Source organism: Enoplosus armatus, chromosome 2 (genome assembly GCF_043641665.1).
Source record: "Enoplosus armatus isolate fEnoArm2 chromosome 2, fEnoArm2.hap1, whole genome shotgun sequence".
Taxonomy (NCBI): domain Eukaryota; kingdom Metazoa; phylum Chordata; class Actinopteri; order Centrarchiformes; family Enoplosidae; genus Enoplosus; species Enoplosus armatus.
Window position 1 is genome coordinate 11,465,075 of NC_092181.1, and position 19,599 is coordinate 11,484,673.

General features: G+C 39.5%; 2 protein-coding genes and 1 long non-coding RNA gene across 3 annotated transcripts; all 3 read left to right on the top strand.

Annotated features, from left to right (window-relative positions):
- The first annotated feature begins 1 nt into the window (after window position 1).
- Window positions 2-3,355, top strand: LOC139290206 (asialoglycoprotein receptor 1-like). Its single transcript, XM_070911907.1, has 6 exons — window positions 2-106; window positions 542-626; window positions 732-962; window positions 1,582-1,724; window positions 2,505-2,605; window positions 3,084-3,355. The coding sequence occupies exons 1-6, from the start codon at window positions 2-4 to the stop codon at window positions 3,133-3,135; spliced, it is 717 nt and encodes a 238-aa protein (XP_070768008.1). The 3' UTR covers window positions 3,136-3,355.
- A 3,118-nt stretch (window positions 3,356-6,473) lies between these two features.
- Window positions 6,474-8,490, top strand: LOC139290399 (uncharacterized). Its single transcript, XR_011597535.1, has 4 exons — window positions 6,474-6,587; window positions 6,730-6,873; window positions 7,513-7,613; window positions 8,326-8,490. It is a non-coding gene; the product is annotated as an uncharacterized lncRNA (long non-coding RNA).
- A 1,518-nt stretch (window positions 8,491-10,008) lies between these two features.
- Window positions 10,009-18,309, top strand: LOC139294177 (probable ATP-dependent RNA helicase DDX5). Its single transcript, XM_070916003.1, has 13 exons — window positions 10,009-10,173; window positions 11,645-11,831; window positions 12,023-12,119; window positions 12,219-12,352; window positions 12,878-12,943; window positions 13,364-13,505; window positions 13,673-13,833; window positions 14,188-14,360; window positions 14,583-14,693; window positions 14,811-14,872; window positions 14,977-15,036; window positions 16,492-16,713; window positions 17,484-18,309. Exons 1-13 carry the CDS (start codon window positions 10,133-10,135, stop codon window positions 17,939-17,941), a joined length of 1,914 nt encoding a protein of 637 aa, XP_070772104.1. The 5' UTR covers window positions 10,009-10,132; the 3' UTR covers window positions 17,942-18,309.
- Window positions 18,310-19,599: the final 1,290 nt, after the last annotated feature.

Below are 19,599 nucleotides of genomic sequence, written 5' to 3' on the forward strand. Positions count from 1 at the left end.
TATGGCTGAGGATCTCCCTGCAAAGCCAGACCTCACGAAGAAAGTTAGATTTCAGACAGGTGAGAAGGAGGATGTAAACCCAGACGTCTGTGAGAACATCAACAATGTGATGATTTATGACAACTACTGGGCAGAGCGGAGTACGCCGCCAAAATCACAGGACAACACTGCGGACCATCTATCTGTCTATCTGTCTGTCTGTCACATACATGGGTTGCTGTATTTAAGATTATTTATTGATTTGTAATATTTGGGGAAACATTACATTATTTTATTTCATGTTATTTTGTTTTTCAGTAATGAGTTACTAAAAAAATTGTCATTGCCATATTTGTTACAAAAAATCTGTGAATGTACAATCACAGACTGCTTGAAATCAACATAAAAAGTACTCAAAGGATTTACTTTTAATAATGCCGAACTTAGCTAACATAGCTGTTAATTTGCAAAAGAAAAAAGTCAGTTAACTGATTACTTTACATCAACTCTCATCAGCAGTGCTTATTTGTGCCCTCAGCCACTTCAGTCCTTGTCTTGACAGAGGAGTCTTCTCAGAGCTGCTGCAGTGTTTCTGAGGCTGCTGTGTCTTCTCCTTCTGGCTGCAGTCATTGCCCTGGTGGTCCTGTGTAAGTTTTCCAAATTCATTCAAACCAATGGTGATGATACATTACCCCTATATATGATGTAAATGATCTTTGAGCCTTCCACATGTTGGACCCTTGCTGTGCCAGTGATTCAAGATGAAAGCAACAGGAACATGGAGAGAAATCAAAATCAACTGCGGATGGACTATGCCAACCTGACCAGCAAGAGAGACAAACTACAGAGAAGTTACTGTGAAATGGAAAGCCTCAATCACCACCTGACCCGAAAGGCAAGGCAGTTAGAGAACGAGAAAGACCTTTTGAAGGCCGTTAACAACAACCTTACCGAAGAGAGAGACGCATTACAAGCACAAATTGGTGAGTGAAAAGATGAAAAATGATTTTGATTAAAGGAATAGACATTTTGGAAAGTACTCTTGCCAAGAATTAGGTGAGAGGATTGATACCACTCTCACGTATGTACGGTAGAGTCAGCAGCCAGTTAGCTTAGCACAAAGACAGGAAACGGGGACATCTGCCCACCAGTAAAACTAAAGCTCACTAATTAAAATGCTACATCGCATTTGTTTGATCTGTACAAAAATCTAAGCGTAAAATCGAGGTGTTATGTAGGTAACAGACTATTTCTTGACTGAGAGCAATTGCCAGGCAACCAGCAGAGACCTGGCCAAGAAATAACCATAACTTAACATAATTGTCAGCAGTAATGAGATTGGTATCAATCCTCTCACCTAACGCTCAGAATTAAAGTGAATTGGCGTATTTCCCAAATTGTCAAACTATTGCTTCAGCAAGGTTTTCATTTTAAGCCACTGTTTCGACAATGAGACAGAAGGGCAGATGGGCAACATACATAAAAGCTGTGTTAGTGGTGTTTCTGCTTGATGCTCTGTGTTGTGTTTTGTCTTTTATCTTGTCATGGGGTTTCATGCAGTATTGTGACTGAAGACATATCATTTTGTGTTGTGTCAAACAGAGACATGCTGCCCTGACAACTGGATAAAGTTTGGCAATAGTTGTTATTTAATTTACACTTCAAAGAAAAACTGGAATGACGGCAGAAAGGTCTGTGAAAGTCATGATGCACAGCTGGTGATCATATCTAGCATTGAGGAACAGGTGAGTGGACTAAAAAAATGTTCTGTCTCTTGAACCTATTGTTGTTGACTGAGTAATCTTATTTTATTAATAGCAAACTATATACTCCTGCTTTTAAAGGGTTGTAAATTCTCTCAAAATACAAGACCTGCTTCCATTCTCAAATTCATCATTTTGACATTAGCACTTAAAGTTGCCAGTGTTATTAATGTTGTAATGCTGTTAAAGGTTTGCATCAGAAAGATTTGTAAACACAGAAGTCAAACAAACTTAAAAAACTGACTTTGAATGTGGTGGAAGAAAAATAGACATTTGGCCTTTTAAAAGATGGAACAGTGTGGCAAAGCAGGTTCGGTCCTCCTGGAATGTATGAAAAACAGAAGAGAAGTCCATAACGACTTCTGCAGAAGTGAATACACAATATGAATTTGTGAATGTTGTGATAGAGGAAGCTCATTCTGTTTTATACTCATGTTCTGTTTTATATTGCATGTTGACTTGCCATAGTAGGAAACACAGGTGTTATTAATAAGACAACAATGGCTCTATTGTATTCAAGTATCTCAGTAAGCCATGGCAGTGTGACAGTGAGGAGCACGCACAATGTCAGGACCTGAAACTGAAGCAGCTGAATGGAATCCAGCCATCATTGATTTTATTATTTACACCTGTGCTTTTCCTACTGTGACACAGGTGGGCTCTTTGGTAGGTATACCTAATCTCTTTGGAAGGACAGTAAAGAAAAGATGAGAAATAACTGACTATAACTGATAGCCACCCGAATGTGTCTTTGAAATGTAGGAATTTATCAGCTCATTTGAACTGCCAATCTGGATTGGTCTAACTGATGAAGAGACCGAAACAGTCTGGAAATGGGTAAATGGAACAGAAGTCACTACAACGTAAGACATTTAGACATTTTTGTTTATTGACTGTCACTGTGCTACATTCAAAATGTATGTCAGAACAGGGAGACAAACACTGCCTTCTTATTTCATTGATCAATTTGCAAGCCCAGGGCTCTCAGCTGTCTTAACGTGGCTCTGGAGACAATGTCTAAAGGTCTTGAATTAAGAGATTAAAGAACACATATGATGAAGAGATTAGCTCTGCTGTGCTACATATAATGACATTAAAGAACTGGTGTGCATTCAAGTTCTGCCTACAGTGAAATTGTGTGATACTGAGCATCCAGGATCTGACTCCCAAATGAAACACCTGAACTTTCTGTGACTGTTTATATTCAATGTTCTGTTAAAATCATGTGATGTGGCGCCTCATAATAACATGCTCTGGAAGTACGATTCACAGGTGTTAAAAGTTTTGATTTCTAATATTTTAGTAATGGTTTAAAAAAATGCAGTTTTTGTTCATCCCTAGGTACTGGAGAAAAGGACAGCCGGATAATGAAGGAAATCTAATACTTCTATAAAATCATATTATTATGGTATATTCTTGGGCTGATTCCACGTCTGTTTTGCTCTCACACATGTAAAATAACAATAACAACTGCACCTTCCCCTCCTCTGAAAGCAACGGAGTGCATCTATGTATTTTTTACGTATAAATAAACTTCTGAGCTCAAATATTTCAGTAATGTTATATTCATTAATTATGTGTTGTGATTGTGAAACCACTAAATAAATACATTTATCTCTGATGACCTTATTAATTGTATGACTGAGTGATTATGCACATATCATAACATATTATCGCTATCAAGATTGACCAAATGATACGAGAGTAACAGGACTTGAAGCATATCATTTATAATTTGAAAACATGGATTCATCCAGATAAGTTACATTTTTAGTCAAAGAATATGAATCAATATGATATTCATTTCAGTTTTGCAATAGTTCATATCAGCAGTTGAGTTTATGTAACCGAGGGACATTAGTTTGCTTATTTCCAATCACAAAAGTGGTTGCAATTAACAAATCAGACTCTTGGGTACACATTTTGTTTCATGAACTAAAATCTGTAACAATTTAGACCAGACAAGTTGAATGTCTGGGTGTTAACATTTTAGTCAAAATACACGATCTTGATTTGGGTCAGACGACTGTAAAAAAAGGAAATATCCATTTGTTGGTGAGCAATAAAACAAGTTATTTTCTTTTCACCTGGCAAAGTAAGCGGAGCATTAGGATGTTTATGGACCTTTATGGTGTAAACATTTTGTAAATACCAATGAAACACTTAACTCTTTTAAAGTCATAGCTGTAAAACATAGCCTGATATTTTGTTGATGTTAATATTTTGATAGTAATGATAATGAATAATACTCCATATAAAGGAACATTATAATGTAATTTCCCAGAGTAAATTTTATTTGTAAGTTAATCATTATTAGTTGAATTTCCATTTCTCCACCGTTGTATGTAAAGCATTTAAAGAGGGTTGAGGAGATGATTATTTCAGCTGGATGTCGCTATGCATCTTTTTAATTGCTAATTTAGCTGTACATCAATACCAAAGTCATGGGGGCAGTTGCTCTGTCATTAGCTTAGCTGCAGTCTCAGGTTTAGGAACGGTGTAAACCTGTCAATGTGACACATTGCTGTGTCCTCAGAAGCTGCTGTTTGAACTGCACCTGTGGTTCAGTCTGAACCAGGCTGCTGTGTCCGGTAGAAATCACATAAACTCCTGTAGAGGTCACTGTTTCTGAGGTTGAACTTAAACCTGGTGCAGACCTGGCTTATCTGAGGTTTACGGTCATACAGTTCATTATAAGGACAGATTTATACAGTTCATATACAGCACATAACAACCAGCTGTTAATTAATGCAAGTCCAGCGCCTGCAGGGGGGACATGTGGTCAGTTTGCCAGTAATGTAGAACTCACAGACACAAATAATCACAAGTATTGTCAGACCCACCAGAGTTTTAGTTTAAGATAGTACTTCATATTTGACACATCATTGATACCGCAGTAGATAGAGAGGAGACACAGGAGCAAATGGTCTACAATATGATGTACATTATATAGAAATATTTAGAACATTATAACTTAGTGGTAGTCAGTTATTCCAATACCAATAGTATGCTAGTAGACTATAATGAATAATAAAACATATTCTGTAAAGATAAGGTTCTCAGAGAGGGTCAAATAGACAGTTTCTCACTTATTGTGATGCATTGGTGGAACCACAGTTGTTATCAGTGTTACATCGAATCATCAGGTTGGTGTCAAGGGTTAGAATCTCAACAATTGTGCTCACAACATCACTCAAAGTGTAAATACGTTCACTTGTAATGACTAATTGTAAAATAATGTGGGAACATCAGAACGCAATGCAGATCACGATAACACCTGAGCAAGTGACTGAGCAACAGCCCCATGTAGTTTAACCCACAGATATTAAAGGCTTCGCTCACCCACACAGGTGTTTTCAATTACTTTGGCTGATTAGTCCTCTGGTCAGGTGTGTGGGAATTACATAATGTCACCAAACTCTCTGTGCTAATAAGGACACAGGGGAGAGGTCTAGTTAGCAACACAAGTGAAAACACCTGTGCAGGGGCTTTAATGCTGGAGGAGTGTATGGTCCTGTTCCGACCTGGTATCAACATGTGTCCTGGGTATCCGATCACACGTGGACAGCTCTTATACCAGGTGTGAATGCACCCAAGACGCATTGAGATCCGACCCCTCAGACCACATTCGGAGGTGGTCTGGGCCGCTTGTGTCCACATTCTTTTAGCAGTGTATCCTGGGCCACATTGAAGGACCGCCTACGCAAATGACATCCTTTGTGTAAGCGGACTTACACACTCACTCGCTCATTAAAGTGAGAAACAACAATAACAACAACAACAACAATGAGGGGGAATGTACTGCAATACATGTCAACAAAGTCACCACATATGACTTTGGAAGAGAAACCTTCAGACATATTTTTCAGTGTGAAAAGGTAGAGGTTTATAAAGGACTGTTCATTTCCTTTAATGTAAACTGTGGACCTGCATCAAATTTTAAATCTATATTCAACATGTCCTTTGTTTCAGTTTCCCTACAATCACAGAGGGCCCACAGAAGGTTTCTTGTCTCTGTTTTGGTTCATTTACTGTATGTTGGCTTTTCAGTTAACAATAAGTGGTCACTGAATCTTGGTCATTATGTGGTTATTGACCACAAATCAAACGTCTGATGATCAGGTGAATTTTGAAGGAACAAGCAGATGCCCGAACAGTAAGTACTCATAATTTCCTGTTTTTCTGCTCTTCCCCTTTTTATATGCTGTCATCAGTGTGGATGTCCAGCCTCTTCCAGAAAACAGACACAGCAGGGTATGACAGTGAAAGCAATTGTTAAGTTTGGTTCACTGATGTATGATAAGAAAAGTAATGTCGGAGGACCTGTATGCTGAGCCTGGCACCGTCAAGAGGGAGTGCGACAAGGAGAGTATAGTGGACATCTATGTGAGTGCAGAAAGCCTGAGAGTGTATGACAACCCCTGGGTGGAGGGAATGTCACCAAATATACCAGGACATGCAGGGGCTCAGCACCCAGGTATGGACATGACAAGCATGAGGGTTCCTTTATTCTCTATGTTTAAATTTCAATGTATGTTTAGATTTGTATGTGGTTTGGTTTGGTAGTGTGGTGCAGAATTGAGATTTTGTTGCCTCTGAACAGGAGTTTAAATTAGATTTTCTTGTATTTTATGAATTGCAGCTTACAGCACAATAGAGCTTAAAGATGGCAGTATCCTATAAGTTTTGAGGCGATGTTGATTTATATATGTATTTGTTAAGTGTCTGTGGTCAGTGAAAACTCAGGGAGGAAGAAACATGTCAGAAATTCTCCAGTCTGTCTGGGTACCGTGTGTCTTCTCCTCCTGGCTGCCATCATGGCCCTCATTTGTCTTGGGGTCCAAAGTGAGTTTTTCCTTAAATCGGTTTGGTGTTAGTCATAAAGAAATTAGCTCTTCATATGTTGTTGATTAAATAATGACTGCAACACTCTGATAACGTATGGGGATATTCAGTCGCTGTTTTGTTGTTTGCCTCACTACAATAGTGAAAAAAGACAAAGCCAACTGGAGAAAAGAGAGAAACCAGTTATCGGTAGAAAACGCCAATCTCAGGAAAATAAGAGACCAGTTAACAGCCAAACATGCTGAAGTCACCAAAGAAAGAGATCACTTGTGGAGGGAGCTTTGTGGTAAGTAAAATATTACCACTTATGTTGTGTCATCTTTGTTCACTGGTATGTGGTAGATTTTTGTTTATTGTATGTGAAAATGCAGCAAACTAAAAAATCAACACTGTAGATAAAATAGTTATGCTGTGTCAACAATCTGTTAATATACAAGATCCTCCATGTTTCTGTCATACTTGGAGTTTTTTTTTTACATGTCATTTACATTAATCCAATACAAGACAGCACACTCTGATGAGCTGAGGTAGTGTGACAGCTGTGATTTTAAATGCCACATTGTGACATGTGGTGGCCCTGAGATGGAAAGCACAACAACGTTTAGGATCACAGAATGAACAAAACAGAAAACACAACATTTCAGACACAGCACTATTTAAACTCTTTGTATCATTCTTAATCGTAAATGGATCATGTCTGATATTACTAGTCAAAGTAGGAAGTAGGAAGTAGGCCGAGGTGCCATTGCTCCTCTGTGTCAGTTAGGCTCTTTGCATTAAGAGTTAAGAGTTTGGGACATTGAAACTCTCTTGTGAAAAGTGAACCAAAGCAATCATAAAATATTGTAATGATTAGAGAGAATTAACAGAGTAAATACTGCTTTCTATTAGGGCTGATTCAAATGTCTCTCCCTTTGAAACACAGCACAGAAGCCAAAGAAATGTAAGAGCCGGGACTGGCCTGAATATCCCTGATAAAGAAAGGAACTGGGAATGGGTGGATGGGACACCGCTGACCACAGAGCAGTATGTGTTGGAAGTGTCATTCGAGGACATTTTATAATGAATTATTTTACTGGATTGTATTACGTCAGAGCAGGCATCCTGGATGAAGCAGTTTCCATGACATTTGACTGTAAACCAGCATGTGCTGCCTGACGCCTGCAGATCACAGCGACACAAGTGGAAAAGTTACTTTTAAGAAACTATTTATGGAGATTGTAAACAAAAACATCAATTCCTGCATTATAAAGTACACAAAAGATCAAAATAGGCAGTTCTCAAGGGTCTTAAGTTAACTAAATGCTGCGAAAGTAACCATTAATGACTGTGAATACAATATAAATTATGAATATGAATTACTAATTAATATATAATAACCGTGATTCAACTTATTTTTACATTTCCTGTTCTAAATGCGTGGTATTGTCGGGTTTCTCTATCAGGTGCACAGGAGGTGTATTGTTATGTATTGTATTAAATTCTGCATGGCTTACTGTATAATTGTGCTCCCTCAGTGTCCTCATTTTAGTCATGGTGTTTTTGTGGTATTACACAAGAAAAGTACCATTTTCAAAATAGAGGAGGACTGGATTAATGACCTTACATCTCCTTTTGTAAAATAAATGGATTTTGTCTTTAAGTGAAATATGATTATATTATTTCATTTAATCTTTTTAATCTTTTTTTTATCATTGTAATTGAGTGAAATGAAATGAGCTTTTTTCTGTCTCTGCAGATACTTCTCATCTTTTACATCAACCAAACGAAGACTGTGTTGTGACAGAAAAGCCACAAGATGAAGATGGAGATCTTGATATGTTAAAACATTCTGTGCCGGAAGAATTGACTGAACACAACCAGTTTTCACCCTCTGCTACTGTTCTAATTAATTGTGTTACATTAGCGCATTTCTCTTTCAAATAAATGTTCACAGATTATTGTTATACTGGAGAGTTTGTCTGACTGCTCACCCAACTGGATTGTTGTAGTGATGTTGCTTTGTTCCCTCATCTCAGCAATTGTGAGTAATCACAGCGCAACTCTATCCCCTACAAAATATGTTTTTAACTGCAGATTGGCTTTGTCAAACATCAAGTTAACTGAGGTTTAAGATTAAGTTAACTGGCAATGTTGTCAGTGGATGGTTAGACATACAAAGCATAGAGACCACAGACTATATGACTGGGGTTTGCCTCCTGCATCCCACATGTTGTTAGGTTTAGGCTATTATGCAGCTACTGTATATTCAGGATGAATATGATGCTTTATGATAACCAAGCAAATGCCCCTGGTTATATAAATGCACCTGCAAAGACAAACTGTAGTGTAGTACTTTAATAAACGTCCTCTTTCTCTCAAAACACCACAGGATGAATCATCATCATATTCCAGTATTTTAGGGCCAATCCTGTCCCTCAATTATCACTGCATTATCTTGATATCAATAATGTTATGATGGTTTTCAGAGTCAGACAATTAAAAAGTTAATCCCACTCAGCGTCAGTGCAACAGCAATAAGTGTGTTCAGGAAGACAGTGTTAAAAGGAACATTGAGTGGAGGAAAAACTACAAAAAGTAATACGTAAGTATACGATTTCACTGTTAATCTGAGAATGTAATTGTTTAAGCCCGGGTTTTTTAAAGTGGTCAACTGAATTTGTGCAAAGGCTTAGTGAGTTGTAGCCCCCAGGTTTTGGCATGGTATAGCAGTGACTACATAAACAAAAATCCACATTCAGTAGATGCTCCTTCCCCCACTAATTTTTAGAAAGGACTTTTTAAACATATTTGGTACGTGTACAAGGATGAATTCTACAAAGTTTAGACACTCATGGCCACTGAGTTATGACCATCTAAATTGACTATGTTCCCACATATAGACAGCGTATCATAACTTTTTGCAAGATTTCACAGTGGTGATCTTAATGTGATTGTCTAGGGGAATTTTGCAACTAATTACAGGAACACAGTATGGGATATCAAATACTAAACCTCACAGAAAACTGTTCTGTAGTTGTAGAGAAATTGTGGTACCTGACAGAAAAACAAGTGAACAGACAGAAAAATGGGAGCAAACTATAAAAGAGATGACTTGAAGAGCATCCATTTCTATAAGTGCTGACAATACCAATACCACAGAAAAAAAGACTTTCTCTATCACATATTACTCTCAGGATTTAATACAAAAGCCTAATTTCCAGTTTTTTTTGTTTTTTTTTTATCTTCCTCTTGACCTGTTCATAATGTGGTATTCATTATTCTCTTTATATAACTTAAACAGTCGTTTAACTGGCTGTCAACATCACTTTCTCCTACTAAATACCGTGTGCGGAAATAAAATAGTACCACGGGGCTGCGCATTGATACAATGTTATCCGCCTCGTCTAACCTCACATCCGTCTCTCCAAACAGACTTTTGTCTGCCGGCATTTTCTTTTTGTTTTCACTGTACCGACTTTAGCCCTTGGACTAATCTTCAGTTTTGTTGACCGGCTGAGGGTATTTAGACGAAGTCCGGTTGTACCACAGTAGTCTGCTGCACAATGCCTGGGTTTTCAGACAGAGATCGTGGCAGAGATAGAGGGTAAGTCAAGTGTCAGCTCTGGGTTTCTTAACGTTAGCCAAGATGAACAGTTTAGCATACAGTTGCTAGCGGCAGAGCTGTCATGGTTGTATTCACCAAAACAATACAGCTGTACCTCATGTCGCCACCAGTTATTCAGCTACATTTACATACATACATTACATTGTGAAAAGCAGGTTTTATACTCTCAAGCGTCCCTGCATTGACGTATGTGTAATTTTCTCCGTTTCCCTGCCTATTAGAGGTAAAATGGCAGCTAGCGACGGCTCTGTGTTGGTGGCGGCTGACCAGTTTGCACTACAGCCTACTATTTGGTCACGTGACGCAGTGGTGTCTACTCTTGCGGACGCACATCCGAGACGAAGATCTTTGTCGCAGTGGCCCAATTTATCTGTAAAGAGTCGTTTTCCATTAGTAGTATCACCTAGAATGTGTCTTTTCTCGTGCATATGCAGATCACGTCAATCTCAACTCAGTAATCTGACAGTTTAATGTTGCTTTGTAACCTTACAGACTATCTGTGTATGAATACATAATATCCAAGTGCTAGAAATTTAAATTTGGCACTGTCTAAGCAGTGTTGGATTTGGCTACATTAAAAATTTCTAGCAAACTATTGACAGTGAGAGTTTTTATGGAGAAACGCCAGAGATGCCTAATGTTTGTATAGCAAATAGTTAAAGTCCACAAAGCTCGATTCACTTCCAAGTTTTGCCTTTTAGGTAATGAACTTTCTCTGTTTGGAAGATTGTGTCCTCCCTCACAAATGTTGATTAAACCGTTTTGTCTTTTAAAGCTGTTTAAGAAATGTGAAGCCCCTTTCCTTGTTGTGTAATGTATTTATATGGTGTTAGTAAAACACAGAAGAGAGTTCATTTAGTCCAGAAAAGTAGTTTGCAAGGCAGTGTTAAAGGGACACTCAAGGTATCAAGGTTCATTTATTTGTTATTTTACAACACAGGGTTGCAGAGTGAAATGTAAGTTGTAGCCCCTTCATGCTACACTCACATAGAACATGTAAACAAATATTTAAATTAGAATAAAGTAAAGCAATATATAGTTACTTATATACATAGAGTTAAATACATATATACCTTTACACATATACACCCAGAAAGTATGTACAGGGTGTGCAATGTGGGTGTACAGTTCCATGTCATTTAATGATGGATGACCAGTGATTTATTATTGCATGTCCATAAAGTTGGGGGACTGACAAGAGACAGACAATATGACCCTACACTTGCCATTATGCAAGCAATAGGATCTTTCATCTTTCAAAACACACCAAGGCCAACCAAGGACGACCCTGATGACATCACTGTGCGTCATCAGGGGTATTTTTTGACTTGAACTTGAGAGCAGTTTTCACATGCTGAATAATACTAACCACGACTAGTTCATTGATCTTTTATGTGAGAAACATAATCTGGTCGTGCTTTATGTTATGTGTGCCTCTCTTTTACATAAGGTATGGTGGAGGACCCCCTCGTTTTGGTGGTGGTGGTGGTGGAGGAGGCAATAGAGGCGGACCTCCTCCAGGAAAGTTTGGCAACCCTGGTGAGAGGTTGCGAAAGAAGCACTGGAACCTCGACGAGCTTCCAAAGTTTCAGAAGAACTTCTACCAGGAACATCCAGATGCCACTCGCAGACCACTTGTAAGAGCTGCTTCTGTTTCTCTTTTTTAAAATGGATTTAACTTTTTTCTTTTTCTCTAATCCTCCATTAAGTAAAACAAAACAAAATGTTGAATTCCTAAAACAAACATTCCAACTCACACAATCAATGGTTTTGAGCTTGTGTGTCTTGACAGTGGTCATTTTTAAAAAATGTTCTCTTCCAATTACAGCAAGAGATTGAACAGTACCGAAGAAGCAAAGAAGTTACTGTCAAAGGCAGAGATTGCCCCAAACCAATTGTAAAGTTCCATGAAGCCGCATTTCCAAGTGAGTAGAAATTCATGCTCCACCACATACATAAGTTAGATATTTGTTAGATATTTGAGCATTCTGTGTCAATTTAACGTGCATATCTTACTTCCTCAGGCTACGTCATGGATGTTATTAGCAAACAGAACTGGACTGAACCAACTCCGATTCAGTCTCAGGGGTGGCCTGTTGCCCTGAGTGGCAAAGACATGGTTGGCATTGCTCAAACTGGGTCTGGGAAAACCCTTGCAGTAAGTGATTTTTCAGACCCTTTCTACCCAGCACCCATATGAGATAAATATGTTATCACCCTTGCTTTAAGAGTTTTCAGCACGTTTTACAGTAACTACCTAATGGAGAAAAGGAACCTGCTAGATACTGTAGATGGCAATTCTGGCAATGTGCTGTACTCTCAGGTGTGTTTAGCCAATTTATTTATTCTATATTGTTTATCCAGTTATTTGTTGTACCAATTTAGTTTCAGGATCCTGCCAGAAGTAATCGTCTGAACCTCTCTGTTGGCAGACTACGTTCATTACACTGTTGCCCAGAGTGATTGGCTCTAGATTGAACAGAATAATGTGAAAATATAAATAGCCATTTAAGATGAGCAACTTGAAACAGACTTGACAGCTGAGAGAAGAAATCCTGCTGAGGTTGTGGAAGTTAATGATTACCAAGCAGCTGGTGCGGATTGGAAAACTGATGTAGTCTGTGCACTGTGAGTTAAAATGTATATTTAGAGCTCAGTCCTTTTTTCATTTTTCTGTTTTTAGTACCTTTTGCCTGCAATTGTGCACATCCAACATCAGCCATTCTTGGAGCATGGAGATGGACCTATCGTAAGTACTCTATATATTAATATATTATTGTACTGTGTGATTCTGTTGTCTTTATTAGCAGTGAGGCTGTTATCTTTTGTGTGTTCAAATTTGTGTTTGTCTTGTGTTTCACTGGTGGCAAGAAGAATTTTCTCTTTGGTAACAAAGTTGTCCAAACAATAACACAATATTATGGTGTCAGCAGGGTTACAGCTACATGCTATACTGACCCAATTTAAGTGGGGTAGTAGTGGGGGTAGTGGGGTCCTGGTCTACAGGGATCATGTCTCTGTCTAAAGATTGTCCTACATGAATAGATAAACACAGAAGTTGTTCTAAATGACTAATATGTATGTGTGTGGTACATATTTGATCTATTTATTTGATGTGACGGATGCAGTACACAAATGATTTTTAAAAACTGTATCCATCTTTCTTTAGTGCTTGGTGCTGGCGCCAACCCGTGAGCTGGCTCAGCAGGTGCAACAAGTGGCTGCTGAATACGGCAGGGCCTCCCGTCTCAAGAGCACCTGCATCTACGGTGGTGCACCTAAAGGACCCCAAATCAGGGACCTTGAGAGGGGTATGCTTACTTGTCTACTCTCACTATGTAAATATTACTCACTTAATTCGACTCTTTTCGCTGTTAGGCATTTGTTTTATGATTAAGGTTTGATTGGTTTTAAGTTTAAATATGTTATGTTGTGTTTTTCCTGTTATTTTTTTTTATTTATTTATTTATTTTTAAAGGTGTTGAGATTTGCATCGCTACCCCAGGTCGTCTCATTGACTTCCTGGAGTGTGGTAAGACTAATTTGCGTCGTTGCACCTACCTGGTTCTGGATGAAGCTGACCGCATGCTGGACATGGGATTTGAACCTCAGATCCGCAAGATAGTGGAACAAATTCGGGTAAGTTGTGTTGTTTTCTCTCACTTGGCAGACAATTCATATTATTATTGAAACAATGTCAGAGTAAAGTATATTGTCACACCATAAACATGATTAATACTAGGCTGCTTTGTTGATGAGAAATCTGTTGCCCTACATCCAAATGAAATAAAGACCTACGAAGATTCAAACATGTTGACCATACAAACGTCACCCAATACTCATCCTTCAGAACTCACCCAGATTAGCTGCTACTGATACTAGATATCCGGCTGGTGCGTTCTTTAATTAATAAATAAACAGTCAAATGTGAGTGTTAAATTTACGTTGAAGCTGCGAAATAGTATTGAAGTCCTCCTTTTTTGTCTTTACCAGCCAGACCGTCAGACCCTGATGTGGAGTGCTACCTGGCCTAAGGAAGTTCGCCAGCTGGCTGAGGATTTCCTGAAGGACTACGTCCAGATCAATATTGGAGCTCTGCAGCTCAGTGCCAACCACAACATCCTGCAGATAGTTGATGTTTGCAATGACATGGAGAAGGAGGACAAGTGAGTAGATGATTCCTACCTCTTTATTAGCATCAATCAGTCAAAAACAATGTATCAGTCCTTGGCCACAGGGCTCCAGTTATCCCTCCTCTCAGAAACTTGTTTAAATAGCCAAAGAGCAAATTGTTTATTAAATCTTAAATTAGTCTATAACTGTACTTAAATGAGTAGAAAACATGTCTGTTGTAGTGACGGACTACATTTTTTTGTTTCTTCTGTCAGACTGATCCGTTTGCTAGAGGAGATAATGAGCGAAAAGGAGAACAAGACCATTATTTTTGTGGAGACCAAAAGGCGTTGTGATGAGCTCACCAGGAGGATGAGAAGAGATGGGTATGGATCTCCTCCTATTTTAATTCTTCTGATCTTTTGGAAAGTTGACATTTAGGCTGTGCTAAATGATAACTACTCGTTGCATTAGTGTTTTGATTTTCAATATGTCCGTCACAGGTGGCCAGCAATGGGAATTCATGGGGACAAGAGCCAGCAGGAGAGGGACTGGGTCCTTAATGGTGAGATTTACTAAATGACATTGCAAGTTGCACTTAAATGTATGTGAGAATCATTGTCACAGCCTACTCTGTAACTGAACTAAATACTGCCCCTTTCCCTTCAGAGTTCAGATATGGCAAAGCTCCAATCCTCATCGCCACAGATGTGGCCTCCCGTGGCTTGGGTCAGTATGCTATTGAGTAGCATCACTTTCTTATCAGTGTTACACTTACTTTAAAGAAAGTGGTTTTGCTTTCTTTAACTTTTTCTATGCATTTTCTGAGTTTTTCTCACCTTAAGGTGGAGTCTTTGTGGCAGGCGCTAGGCATGACAGTCCCAGGCCTCGAGAGGGAGAAGGATGACATATTGGAAGTGCTCAACTGGCTTGCCACCCAGTGGGCCTAGAGAGGTGAAAGCTCTTGTGTGCCAGTGATCTTCAAAAGGCTGTGTGGCTAAGCCTTTGTCTCTGATATGTTGTTGAAATACACACACATCTGTTCTCTGTCCATGGATTTCACCCGACAAATGCCATCCAGCTGTTTCCAACTCAAACGTAAAAAAAAAAAGATATGCTTGATGTTGTGCCTTGCATGCTGTTGTGTAAGAGAGCGCTGTATTGCAAGTCACTTGTTTGAGATTTGGAACAATTGTTACCTTTCGGAGCTTGTACCACATAGCATGGGTGCTTGTGAGCCTGTCGATGCTTTCAGTTGTTTTCTTTTTTCCGTCAAAGTGCTGGATTTCCTGAAATGGAGAGAGCAATTTGAAATCTTTTATTTGTCTCTGAAAATTGATGAGACCTGGCACATGTGTTTAGGGGGTAGTGGGAACATCTAGTGAGAGGAGAAAGAGAGTGAGACAGCTCAAACCAAAGTTCCTCCCTCGCCTGCGTTTTATAGTCATGTCGAGACCTGCCAACGAGAGACATTTTCTCAAGTGAACACTGGCTTCTTGGAAGATCTTGCCTTGATGAGACTGATGAAGGGAGTGGGGGGGGGAATTGTTCTGTGCTCGGTGAGGGGTCCCACAGGGTTCAATGCTTGGGCCTTTTTCATTTTTTTCGAGGGGGCCCCTGTTCAAATTAGTACTTGGTCTATTTTGTCTTGGCAAGACATGCAGTGTGGCCCATTAATATCAAGCTTCTTTTGAGAGTGTACTGGGAAAAATGGACCTGCAAAAATGTACCCCTGAATGGTCCTATATTGGCACATGAGGAGGCCCCAGTGCATATCGTGGCCCAACTGCGTAGAAGCTCCTGGATGTCACTTGACAATTTGTGGGGGATTTCGCTGCATTGGGAAAGGACTAGTGAATGCATACTCCTTTATGGTAAGACTTAAATCCATTTCCTTTTCTCCCTTGGTTAACAAAAGGGAGAGTGAATGCCTTTCGGATCTTTTTGATTATGGTAAGCAATTGGAGTGTGCATCGTTTCTCTCTTCCCACAGTAGTATTCCCATGGAGTAGATATGTACACAATCTTATGATGTTTTTAACACGTTCCCTCCACAGCCCTAATGACCATTTTCTTCCCCAGCCGGCACAGTTGCTAACTTTTCCCTTTGATCTGGCTGTTGTGGTGTGCAAAATCCTGTGTGGCCCCCATGTTTTGTTTTGCCACACTGCAACACTTTCACAGATGTGGAGGATGTGAAATTTGTCATCAATTATGACTACCCTAACTCCTCCGAGGATTATATCCACCGCATTGGACGCACAGCCCGAAGTCAAAAAACGGGCACGGCCTACACCTTCTTCACCCCCAACAACATGAAACAAGCCAGTGACCTGATCTCTGTGCTCCGCGAGGCCAACCAGGCCATTAACCCCAAGCTGATCCAGATGGCAGAGGACAGAGGAGGTAAAATCTGATTCTTGTTTACATTAATAATTGTTTTCAAGGAAGATGCAATGTGTCTTTTTATGAGAATTCATTCTTGGGCTCAAGTCAAGTCCCCTGTAGATTTTTAGACATACATACTGTATGTTTTATTGTTTGGATGAAATGATACAATCTGTTGACTTGTCATTGTCTCAAAAGCCCCTTTCAGACATGCACCTTGTTACGTAAATGTGTTGGCGATTTAACATGTTGGTCTCATGTCTCAATAAATTGAAAAGCTCTAAGTCTGAATAGAATGCTTTCAGATTAACATCAAGGCTACAGCAGCATAATGACACTGATAAAGCTATCACTCAATTATCTCTTGTACACATAGATAAGTTAATAAACCAGGACGCACTGTGAGTGAGACAAGTTTAAACTGTCAAGGAGATTCTTCTCATGTCGAGTCTATTAAAAAAATAGTGTGTTAAATGTTTTTTTTTGTTCCCTCGCAGTGCTTGGCAAAAGAGGTAAAACAAAACGAGCTTTCCTAGTCATTAATTAAGGCTTCAGACCCAATATAAGTATGAATAAAGCATAATTAACTTTTATGTCACAGACACCAAATGCCATCACTTTAACATATAGAGGAAGCCAACAATGTTCCATGTCTGAAAAGGGCTTTATTCATCTCACCAGTATCTTTTAGTATCGCTGCCATGTTGTTGTAGGTTCAGTGTATTAATAGTCTGAACCCAACTCTACTCTCTCCTCTTTTGTCCCTCCTCTGTCTTCATCTGATCCAGGTCGTGGAAGGGGGGGAAGAGGTGGCTACAAGGATGACCGTCGGGATAGGTATTCCGGGGGTGGGAGGAGCAACTTTGGCGGTAGTAGCTATAGGGACAGGGACAGTGATAGGGGGTTTGGCAATGGGCCAAAGAGTGCCTTTGGTGGCAATAAGGCCCAGAATGGTGGCAGCTATGGAGGCAACAGTGGTAACTCTAGTGGTAGCTATGGTAACAACAATTATAACAACAGCAATGGACAGGGTAATTTTGGTGCTCCAGCAAACCAGGTGGGTGCCTTTGGTAACCAAAGCTTCCAGGGCCCCCCTCAGTTTGGGGCCATGCAGAGGGCCGCTCAGAATGGCATGAACCACCCGCCATTCCCATTCAACTCGCAGCCACCACCACCACAGGCCCAACAGCCACCACCCCCACCACCGATGGTGCCCTACCCCATGCCACCACCCTTCCCACAGTAGATATGATATACGCACAATATATGGAACCAACATGATTTTGGTTTAGTCTTGAAATCTTACAGTATGATTATTATTATTATTATTATTATTATTATTATTATTATTATCCTTTGTACTGTTTAACTTTTTTGCTTACAGCAGGGTTGGAATTATTCAGTAAACCCAGAGCATTAAATGGAGTCATAGTCTCCTATAGTGCAACTATGATCGCTGCACTTTTCCTTGACTGTTTTTTGTTACATTCCTCAGTAATTTATTTTTACTAGGTAATGCAGTGTTTTCAGTTTGTGGTATGTTTAAAGTGATGTTATGAAGATCATATAAAAAGGGTGCGTGTGGCCCTTTTAAATAAAAATAAGAAAATGGGACTTTGGTGTTGCGTTGTCTGTGTGGGAAGTTTGGGTCGGAATAATTATTAAAACTTTTTGGATGTGGATTACATGTGTGAACCTTACAGTATCAGGAATGCCTGATTTATAAGCCGGCCGGGCCTGGACACATTTTTGACGCTATCTCAGAGGTTACAATGTGAGTAGGTTGGAAGGCAGATGGAAAGAAAGAAGGAAGCCGCACTTTGCATTGACATACCAATATTGAGCAGACTTGTAAGAAAGAGAGCGGCACAGAATATAAAACAATGCACATATTATTTGGCCATACCATGGCTGTTTGCTTTGCAACCCCTGGATGTTTGAGCCACTCAGCCCAACTGAACTTTCTAGTGCATGTTGAGTTATCCTTTTGTTCAGGGCTGCAGTTACCACTGAGGTCAATGAAGTCATGTCCCCTGTGTTTTCTCTGGGAATTCTGGGCTTTTATTAACTCGTAAAGGAGTTTACATTCTACAATTGGAAAAACTACCCCATGGTGAATATTTTATAGGCTGATTGCTGTATTGTTTTTAGACTTGATATATTCCTCACCAGCATTTTACTCCTGATGATGACGACAAGGCTTTAAAAGAGCACTTCAGTTTTCATGTTGGTGACACTTCTAACACCATTGTATAAAAAAGATGTTAAATACAATGTTTCAGTATATTGTTTACCGCAGTGGGACTATTTTTTGGTGTTTGTATCAAAATTATGAAAAGCAACACAACAAGAGTTCAAAAAATATATACGAAAAAATATAAGAAAATAAGAAATTGAAAGTTAACGTACGATAACTTACGGAGCCCTCGGAAGGACACGGTGGGATTTTCTTTTGAGTTCCCTCGCATTACGTTTTGTTTTCCCTCGTATTTTCCTTCTGACCCACAGAGAAAAGCTAAGCTGTACTATGATATATCATTAGTATGCAGTAGACCTCCAATAGTTGTGACCACAGCTCACCTTCAGCTGTGGCTGCAAAGGTGCAAGTCTGTACTGCTGCAGCTGGATAGATAACTAGCAGATTTAGTGAACCAGCTCTCTCACTGACTTCTGCCCAGGCTGGGTAACATAGCTTTGGCTGATTGTGGCCACAGCTGCTTTGGTTGTTATGATTATGGCTGTGACACATTAGTTTATAATGGGTGTAACTAACTAACACTGTACTGGTACCACATCTGGCATATCTGATAGAGTTCAAATTCCGTTTGGCAGTAAGAAGCTTTTTTGGCTAATGGTAATGGCAGTAAAGACTAATCACAGTATAGCCACCATAGCCATATCCAG

Bases quoted from the DNA above. Each gene is read 5' to 3' on its own strand.
- LOC139290206 (XM_070911907.1), top strand. From the start codon at position 2: ATGGCTGAGGATCTCCCTGCAAAGCCAGACCTCACGAAGAAAGTTAGA. The intron at 107-541 runs GTGATGATTTAT...TTGTCTTGACAG, and splicing joins TCTGTGAGAACATCAACAAT to AGGAGTCTTCTCAGAGCTGC. The intron at 963-1,581 runs GTGAGTGAAAAG...TGTGTCAAACAG, and splicing joins CGCATTACAAGCACAAATTG to AGACATGCTGCCCTGACAAC.
- LOC139294177 (XM_070916003.1), top strand. From the start codon at position 10,133: ATGCCTGGGTTTTCAGACAGAGATCGTGGCAGAGATAGAGG. The intron at 12,353-12,877 runs GTAAGTGATTTT...TTCTGTTTTTAG, and splicing joins GGTCTGGGAAAACCCTTGCA to TACCTTTTGCCTGCAATTGT. The intron at 15,037-16,491 runs GTCAGTATGCTA...ACACTTTCACAG, and splicing joins TGTGGCCTCCCGTGGCTTGG to ATGTGGAGGATGTGAAATTT.